The sequence below is a fragment of the Theobroma cacao genome, chromosome 6 (assembly GCF_053813885.1).
Source record: "Theobroma cacao isolate CCN51 chromosome 6, ASM5381388v1, whole genome shotgun sequence".
Lineage (NCBI taxonomy): Eukaryota > Viridiplantae > Streptophyta > Magnoliopsida > Malvales > Malvaceae > Theobroma > Theobroma cacao.
In genome coordinates this window covers 318,377-327,912 of record NC_142644.1, presented here as the reverse complement: position 1 = coordinate 327,912, position 9,536 = coordinate 318,377, and the positions used below count along the sequence as shown (strand labels likewise).

Below are 9,536 nucleotides of genomic sequence, written 5' to 3'. Positions count from 1 at the left end.
AAATTCTTCAGGGTGCTGCTACAATGAACTCATAGAGGAGCGCACAAATTAGAAAATGTGAGCAAAGAAGAAGAGAAAAACAAATAAAAGAGAAGGAAGAAAATCAAAATGAGAATAATACAAAATGTAGATAAAGGGATAGATTGGGTCTTTTCAAAAAGTATTTTTAATTCATTCAAAAGGCCAAGCTAAAGAGTCATTTCTTCATACTAAACATCTGAAAACTTCTTGATGTGATTCCAGCTGTGGTTGGGCCTAAAGTGACATTAAATCACACAAATTATATTCTCAAAACAGAACTGAGCCTCAAATGAAAGTCATGCACTCGCAGCAGTTTCATAACAGCTAGAAATGATTCTTGGCGGGATTTCATAATGATTTTCAAGCAAACAAAATGTCATGTTGTTGAAGCATTCATACATTCATCCATGGAGATAATATTGAATAGGTTATAGTTATGTCTATCAAAAGCAACAAGCAGGAGCTTATTTTATTGGGAAAACAATAATCCTGACAGCAGCTGGAGAACCCCGATTGCAACTTTAATAACAACTATGGTGTATTGGTTCTGTTGTGCAGGGAGGGGGAAAAGATTGCATATCATAAAAGTGGAGACGGTTCCTGGACCGAATTACTTAACTTTAGGTATCCACACTACCAAGATGTCATATGCCAACAATCATAGTGTTGAAATATGGGATTTTCCAAGGCAAAAAGGATGGATCTTGTTCCTCCTTGTCCTGAAAACTGTCACTTACTAAATCTTTGTACTTGCAGGTTTTACTTGGTCGAATTATGTGGAGATATCCTGCTCGTTGTGAGGTTCATCGGCAAGTTTGTGGATTGGGATGAGAAACTGGTCTGCGAAGCTGCTGACTGCACACATCCTAAGGTTTGTCCACACAGGGATCATGTTTATAAGTTGGATTTTGAAGATGTAAAATGGATGGAGATGGAATTTAATTTTGAGCCATTGTGCTTTGTTCTTGGGAGGAAATCAATCTGTTTTAGTCTGAGTTCAATCTTTTTCCAACTGTGAATCAAGGGAACTCAATTTATTACTCGGATAATTAATGGAGGAAACTTAGAATTTGCACGGAGGTTGGGCATAATCAGCCTGAAAAGATGCAAGCGTCAAGCCAATTTTTGAATTCTCTACTCAACAGACTCAGCCACCACTGTGCTGGATCAAATCCCCCAAGCAATGCTGAAAGCCTGACACAGTCTGCAACAACTACCTTCTTCTATGAAATACATGTTTCCTCCCTCTTTTTACTTCCAACTTTCTCAGATCATTATGCATGTTATGATATGTTAAGAAAAACGTCTGATCAAGTAGGTGAAAGATGAATCCTTGTAGTGAACAACAGCTTCATGAATATGAATTTGGACTCCTCTGCTTTTCTTGTTGTTTGAATAATAAACAAACCAAACTAGACAAGCCAACACAATATTAAGGGACTCAAAGGCTGAGACTTTGAGTTATTTAAAGCTAATAATATAATTTGTTCAAACCTAAAATTAGATAAATACCAATGAAATGTTGAAGTTACGTTTCAGACATTTTAACTGTTTACAACACTTTTTCACAGTATTTTACAAAGGCACATTTGCCAACCCAAGCTTTTTACCAACTCCAGCAATAATGGTAAAGTAAGGGTAAGTAAAAGAATGAGGTAGAAGAAGCTGGAAATGTGTATCAACATGAACAGTAGGGTAGGTAAAGAGCCTAATAATAATAATGTGGCCTTCTAATCTTCAAAAGGTAATTATATAGACAAATTACTTAGAGTAACTACCGTTCAAAAGACTAGTTTGACTTTATCAAACTTGGACCTATTTTATCTTATCTTAACTACTCATAAAACTCAAACAAAATATTTTATTTCTTATTAAAATAGGACCCTATGAATTTTATGTTCAATTTGTTTAACTGAATTGAAGTGACTCAAGCTATACAATGTATATATGTACCTGCTGAATTACCACCCCTATGAGTAAATGATGATGAAGGTATAAACTTCAATTTTATTAGATGATGCCTATGATTTAGAGGAGAAAAGGTGAGAAGAAGAGATGATAATGCATATCATTGGCTTTGATTTCAAAACAAATTAAGTAGTTGTGAATTTCACATGATATAACAAATGCCAGTGAAAAGACTCCAACAGAAAAACTATGATGTTGTTTCTCTATTTTTCAATTTAAAGTCCAATTATAATTAAATTTGATTCAAATCATAATTGAAATCTCGACCCAAAAGTTATATCTTGTCTAATGTTATATTTAAAACTAAATTAATTAATCCATAATTGCTTACTCAAAAAGCTAGTTGCAATAGTTTTTTTAAATAAATAAATAAATAGATAAAATTATAGCAATTAGTTTGGAAGAAAGGGAAAAATAAGGGGATAGCAGTTAAAGACAAAGAAACAAGCGGCGAAGAGTGAAAACTTTTCCGTGAGGTCCCCCGACATTATGCCACGCTTTTTCCGCGTCCAGACAAATACATTCACTAAACACAGAATAAGGTATAAAGCTCTCCACTCAAACGACGTCGCTCTCAGACCATGCATATCTAATGTAAATGCCTTTTCCCTTCACCTAAACTATCTCCCAACTAAAACAAAAAAAAGGAACAGAGCTATGGCTTCTTCCCGCACAACAAGAATTGCTGCAGCCATCGCCGCGTATCTTCCGTTGATCACCATGATGATCATCGGGGAATCCGTGGCCAGGGAGCTACGCCCTTCCGACCACGGTCTGGAGTACCAGAGCGTGCCGCCGACCGGGCTGAAGTCACCGGAGATGATGTCCTTCTTCGGAGCGGAATCCAAGTCTTCCTCTTCTTCGACGCCCTCCACGGTGGCATTGCCCAAGGCCATGAATTCCAACGAAACGTCGTGGTGGGCGGGAGGCAGCAGCCGCCGGGGGAGTGACCACTTGAGGCACGTGCTGCTGCTGGGGAGCTTGGTTTGTGGCGTCACAGGTGTGGCATTGTTGGCTGCTTCTGCTTTCATTTATCTTATCAAGAGATCATCCCCATCCACTAACAACAACAATAATAATAATACCAACAATAGTTTAGTCCTAATTGGCAGCAAGTGATTTAGGATGGATTCAAAATATGTAGCTTTTCCAGTGGATTGCCCAATTTCTTTTTTTTTTTTTTCCCATTTTCATTTTTATTTGTTTGGGTCTATATCTTTAGGAAGGATCAATGTAAAGTAGTTAAAGAGGGTGATATTAGTTAAACTTCATAGCTAAGAAAAAAAAAAAACTAAAAATGCTGCCTTTGCTTTCTTTATCTTTTCCTTTCTCTCTTCTTTTAACTTTTTTTTTCCTTTTTAATTTGTTTGTTTGTCTGCTAAACTTCAATTGTTGATGTACATAACCCTTTGTGCCCTTTATTAATTTGCTTATAAATCCACAATTTATGCTGGGTATAAATTTGCTTAGCTAGAAACAATTGGGATAAGTTATTGTCTTCTGTTTATTCTCTTTTTCTTTTCTGTGTTTTGCTGGACAAATCTGGTTAAAGTACTTGTGCTTATCTGATGAGCTTGGAAAAATTGGAAGTAAAGAAGAGATTAGAACAAGTTGTGGGATGGTGTGAGATATTAACAGAACCCATGTATGTATAACATTCATGCTAAATAGTAATGGATGGGATAAGCAAAGCTGTGAGAATCAGATACCTAAAATTAAGAAACATATTTTTTGTAGCATTTAAGAGTAACCCTGTCGTGTTTGTTGGGTGGTGAAAGCCTAATCCAGCTAAACAAATCCCTGTACCAACTAGTTCGGATTGGATTGGGAGTTAAACAAATGAGCAGTAGACAAAGGAGTGCTGGGGAAGTGTGCATTGCTTTCAATGTGTCCCTACCGTATGCATAATGGGTTTGAAAAGGTCAGCTCCAAAGGTCTCACTTTGAAAAGCAGTGCTCCCCTTGAGAAATCAATATGAATATATATCATGGCTACAGATATATTTTTGGTGTGGCATGTGGTTTGTGTATGAATTAGGTGAGATGGATAGGGGAGTCTGGTTGATGCAGCTGTATGCAATTGCTTCTGTTCTCCACTTTGGATCTGAGATTTAGAATTTGATTGTTAGGTCCGTGTTTACCTTGAAATTAATATGACAAAGGGATGCCTGATAGAAACAGGCACATGCCTTTGAGACTAGACAGCCTAATTTGCTTCGAAGGTTGGGCTACCTGAGAGAGTCTAGTCTAGTAAAAGAAGTGATCAAATTGTAGGAAAAAGATTTTTCTTCTCTTTCCCATGGACAAGAAATTTACCCCTAAACTTTTTTTTTTCCAAATTAGTGGAAATTAAGTTATTTTAATTATAAAAAATTTAAAATATTTATCTCCAAATTAATATCTATATGATGGAATTAATGGAAACACTGCGACTCCCAATCTCAGTGCAGCGTTGTCAATCTGGCGATCACTACTCTTTTTGATCTCATTACTGTTGATTAATTTGCTTGATAAAAATAATTGTGACGGTGAAATGAGAATAAAATTCATCGTTGAGGGCATTAAATTAAAGTTTATACAGTAATATATTTAAAATAATTAATATTTATTGATTAAATGCTTAGGTAAATTTATAATAAATGTACAAATAGGTTTTATTTATAAAAAAATAGTTATACTATATGGAAACTAATTACCATTATTTTATCTTTCCAAGAATTCCAAAATACATCTTATTTATCTCATTTGTGATCTCATTTGAGTTTACTTAATCTTGATTGTATCGTATAAAGGAAGGTATTAACATATATATAAATAAATATAAACATCACACCATTAATTAACGTATCAAAAATCTAAACACATACACAAATATGTTTATTAAACATACTATATGACACAATACTATTAACACCTTATTAAACAAATTACATTAAATTTCATATGATGCGACATGATTGATTATCCGTTTAAATTTGTTTACCTTTGTTTTTAATGAAATAACTTGTTTAAATTAAATATTTCTTTATTAATAAAACAGATAAATCCACTATTAAAATGTAAAACTAATAATCATAAAATAATTACAACAAAATAGCAATATGCACCAAGCATGTTAAAAGTCTCCGAATAACTCCATCAATATCAACATAAGCATAATAATTAATAAAAGTGGATACCAACATCAACATCAACATCAACATAGAGAATCATAGTAAAATCCAAATAATATGCAATATAAACATAATGAAACACCAAAAATCAAGATTAAAAATTCCTTGGCCATTAATTGTCACAAATCATTCTTGCACTTCAACCTATTTATAAAATAGAAATAATATATATTAATAAAATTAGATAAAAATTGAAAAAAAATCTAAATAAAATTTAAAATTTAGTTTAGCAACTAGTTACCTCTCGGTTTGCTGACGTAACTTCTTCCATACCAACATCTGAGTTCATATTATCCTCTATAACCACGTTTAAATCCATGTCTTCATGTTCTACAATTTGTTTAGGAAAGTAAAAAAAGTTTATTAAGGACAAAAAAAAAAAAAAAGTATTATAACAATGTTCAAATGTAGGTGCAAGAGTAGCAAAAGCATGAAGTAAAAGGCTTGTTGCAAATGCAAAAGATTGCAAAGAACATGAAGCATTGATTCTACATTGAGAAAATAAATTATATTTATGATTCTACTAAAGATGAAATAAAGGAAAACTAAAATATTCATTAAATAAAAAAGTGAAAGAAGATGACATTACCAACTTCCCCAAATAACCAATCCTTGCAACAAACAGTGGCTTCCAAAATATCTGGTTTGAGTGAGCTACGATGTTGGTCAAGAATTTTACCACCAACACTAAAAGCAAATTCAGATGCCGTTGCAGATATGGGAATACTCAAGACATCTCGAGCCATGGCAGCAAGCTCAGGGTACCGATACTGGTTTTCTTTCCAGAATTGTAAAATATTTAATTCTTTTGTTCTCTCAACCATTGGTTCAGACAAATACCACTCTAATTGAGATTTTTGGGTGGCAGCCCCAAACTTAACAGTAGCATAACTGTCAAACTCCTAATTAAGAAAAATAAAACCATTAAGATAACTTTAGCAAGATATAAATAGAAACAATAGTCATTAAAATACAATTCTTTTTATTACAAAACAGCATAAAAGATATTAAAATTGAATAACAAATTAAGACTTCAAAAATGAAGAAATTACCTCAAAGAAATCTCTTTTTCCCTCTGTCAAAGTATGCTCATCTGAAGTATTATTAAAAGAGGATGGAGTAGGAGAAGCCTTGACAGCATATTCATTATAAAGAGAAAATAACCAGTCTCTAACATTTTTAAATTGAGTTGAATCATTCCCATAAAGCTTCCCGTAGCTCCATTCCACAAAATGAATCTTGTAACGAGGGTCCAATATCACAGCTATTGCTAAAATCAAGCTAAAATCAGACCAATACTTCACAAACTTAACCAACATTTGAGTACTCATGTTTTTCATGTACACATCCTGTCCACTCATGTGTTCTTGCAATGTTGAGTGTGCTATGAACATGGAAGGGAAAAATAAGTTGGCTGTTGGGTACTTCGTTCTAGAAAAGACACAAGTAACATCATAAAAACCAGCCAAGAGTTTGTAAAGTTTCTCAACTCGTTCCCACTCGTCTTCAGACGGGCAATACCTATAGTTTGAATCTCTAATCTCTAGGTGAGAAAAAGCCTTGCGGAAGTAAAGGGCTCTTTTAAGCATGAGAAATGTGGAATTCCACTTGGTTGAAACATCTTGTCTCAAGCCTCCTTTTGCATTCAATTTCATTAGTGTCACACACTCTAGAAATTTTTGTTTTCTCACTTGAGACCCTTTCACATACTTAACACTTTCCCTCACTTTTTGGACAACACAATCAACCTCTTTCAAACTATCTTGCACAATCAAATTAAGAACCTGAGCAAAACATCTTAGATGAAAAAACTTGCCACCTACTAAAAATGTTTTTCTTACATTCAAGTTCTTTTTCAACAATTCAACAAAAGCATTACTAGCCAAAACATTATCCAATGTCACAGAGAACAATTTACTTTCAATTCCCCATTCAGCTAGTAATGCATACACCTTTTCAATCAATGCAACGCAATTGTATGGAGGTGGCATGAAGGAAAAATTCAGTACTCTTTTCTGTAAAACCCAATTTTTGTCAACAAAATGAACAATAAGACATATATACGTATCAGTAGTGATAGAATTCCACAAATCAAAAGTCAAATTAATCCTCCCAGGTGTTTCCTCAAGCAAGCACTTTATCTTACTTCTTTCTGCACGATGCATCTTAATCATATAAGCTTTAAGAGTGTTCCTAGAGATCAAAGTCACATCTTCATGCAAGTAAGAGGAAAGAGCCCTACTCCCCCTATACTCCACAAATGATAATGGCAAATTATGCATGAAAATTGCACCTATCACCAATTCACGAAACTTTTCAGGATCAAGATTTGAAGACCTTGTTAACGTAGACCCATGTTGATTAGAAGAAATCATTTGACCTATTTCACGTGTGTCTCCCCCAACACAATTTTCACTATAACGTTTCAGATTATCTATCTCATGCTTACTATCACAATTCAAAACAATTCCACAGTGCTTGCACTTTGCTATTGCTTTTCCATCAATTGAACTCTTCTTCAGAAAATGTTCAGAAAAGGTCGAAACTTGTGAACTTAACTTCCTTTTCTGTCTGCCTTGCATTTTCTCATCTGTCTGTTGTATCTCATCATTTTCCTCCAAAGGATGAGCATTTGATTCAAGGGAAATCCCGTTATTCTCAGATTCCATCTGCAAATGACCATATTTACCATTTAGCCTCACTATTTTAGCAAAGCATAATATCAAAACCAATCAAATTGCAAACAAAATAAAAAGGCAGCAAAACATAATATCAACTAAACATGCTTTAAAACCATGCACTAGATCAAGGAATTTAGAACCAGGCTCTTGCATCCACAAGACAACAAAATTCTAAGTTGTACACTAATGTCTTTGTCAACAACTCTCTTCTGGATATGTACTCGATTTCAACATGGGTGAATAAATAGATAAGTACACCTGATAGAGGCGAGACCAATATGGTATCACAGCAACAACGAAACTAAAAGTGTCATATGTGTCCTTCTCCTTGTATTTCTCAGTTAGTCCCTACACATACAAAAAACAAAAAACATGTTCAATTACCATTAACCAAAAACCATTAAACTGTAAGGCAGCAGCTGCAGCAACAAGAATTAGAGAGAAGAAAAAAGATCAGTTGACATTATAGACATAAACCATGTTTTTATGATGAGACTAACTCAATGGGATACTGAAATGCTCCATAATTTGAAAATGGAACATCATGTACACAGAAATCGTACTCGATCAAGTTGTCATACTCATTTCTTTAAAAAAAAAAAAAAAGAAAATGCCATCAAACAAAAAAGGAAACAACAGAATAATTGCTCAAGAGCTTGGTGTGGGTATTTGGCAGCGGAAAACCAGATATCTTTTGCAATTTAAAGAATGAGTTCGGAATTCAAATTCTACATGTATGATACTTGACAAATATAGTGAAACAATGAATGGAGTAGCTAGTGTAGTAGTGCTAATGGATGTCAAGTCAAGCAGTAAGAAGTCAGAAGCAGGAATAGGTACCAATATCCGCAGAGTTTGAGAGGAAAATCCAACAAAGCAAAGTCATGCAGTTTTCAGACAGCAGCGTGGGTGCGCCGTTTGGGAAAAAGAAACTTCGGCAAATTCTGCAGTAAGGTCAATTAATAAAAATGATCAGATCTATTAAATTAAATTACAGTCATTGATTTAAAATTATAAAAAAACTAGTAAATAAATTCAACCGGTAAATAAAAAATCTTTTCTTTTATAGACTCCTTTTATACCTTATTAATAGAAACTATTAATTTGCATTGCTTTTATTTAATGGCTGAAATTTCATATTATAGATAAAATTATCACTATAATAAATCAAAAAGTTAAAATTAAAAATATATAATAATAAAAATAAAAACACATGTAATTTAAAATTGTCATTAAAAAACCTAAACGTAAAGCTTTTTGTCACAATCTAATCTCGGTCCATGATCGGTGTATGGGCTTAATAGGCATAACCCACTAAGCCCAAGCAAGTCTTTCTATGAAACTCTGTTCATTAGTCTATCTATCACCCATCTTTCTTTAAGATCCATAATTCGTAATTTTTAATAATAATTTTTTCGAGAATAAATCATGACAACCAAGCATATACCATCCTCAAAATGATGTTATCACTTGCCAATTTATGACGACATTATTGATCAACGAAATATACAGTGTTTACAACAAATTTCACAATTTACATTTAAATAACCATATGCACATGCAAAGGCCCTTGACTACTAGTAAAGTGACTCTAAGTGTAGGTACTATCATCGAGTGTCATAGTAAACTTACCAAAAGATAAGTATGAGGAAGCACCTCAACCTAGGATCCAACTACCTCTGAATCTAAAAACC

The 9,536-nt window shown here is 33.7% G+C and overlaps 1 protein-coding gene and 1 long non-coding RNA gene across 2 annotated transcripts; both read left to right on the top strand.

Moving 5' to 3' along the window:
* The first annotated feature begins 314 nt into the window (after positions 1-314).
* Positions 315-1,403, top strand: LOC148761941 (uncharacterized). The gene is made up of 2 exons (XR_016026933.1): positions 315-645; positions 778-1,403. It is a non-coding gene; the product is annotated as an uncharacterized LOC148761941 (long non-coding RNA).
* A 1,147-nt stretch (positions 1,404-2,550) lies between these two features.
* On the top strand, positions 2,551-3,433 carry LOC18595050 (GATA zinc finger protein). Its single transcript, XM_007022824.3, has one exon. The coding sequence runs from the start codon at positions 2,647-2,649 to the stop codon at positions 3,106-3,108; it is 462 nt and encodes a 153-aa protein (XP_007022886.3). The 5' UTR covers positions 2,551-2,646; the 3' UTR covers positions 3,109-3,433.
* The last annotated feature ends 6,103 nt before the right edge of the window (positions 3,434-9,536 follow it).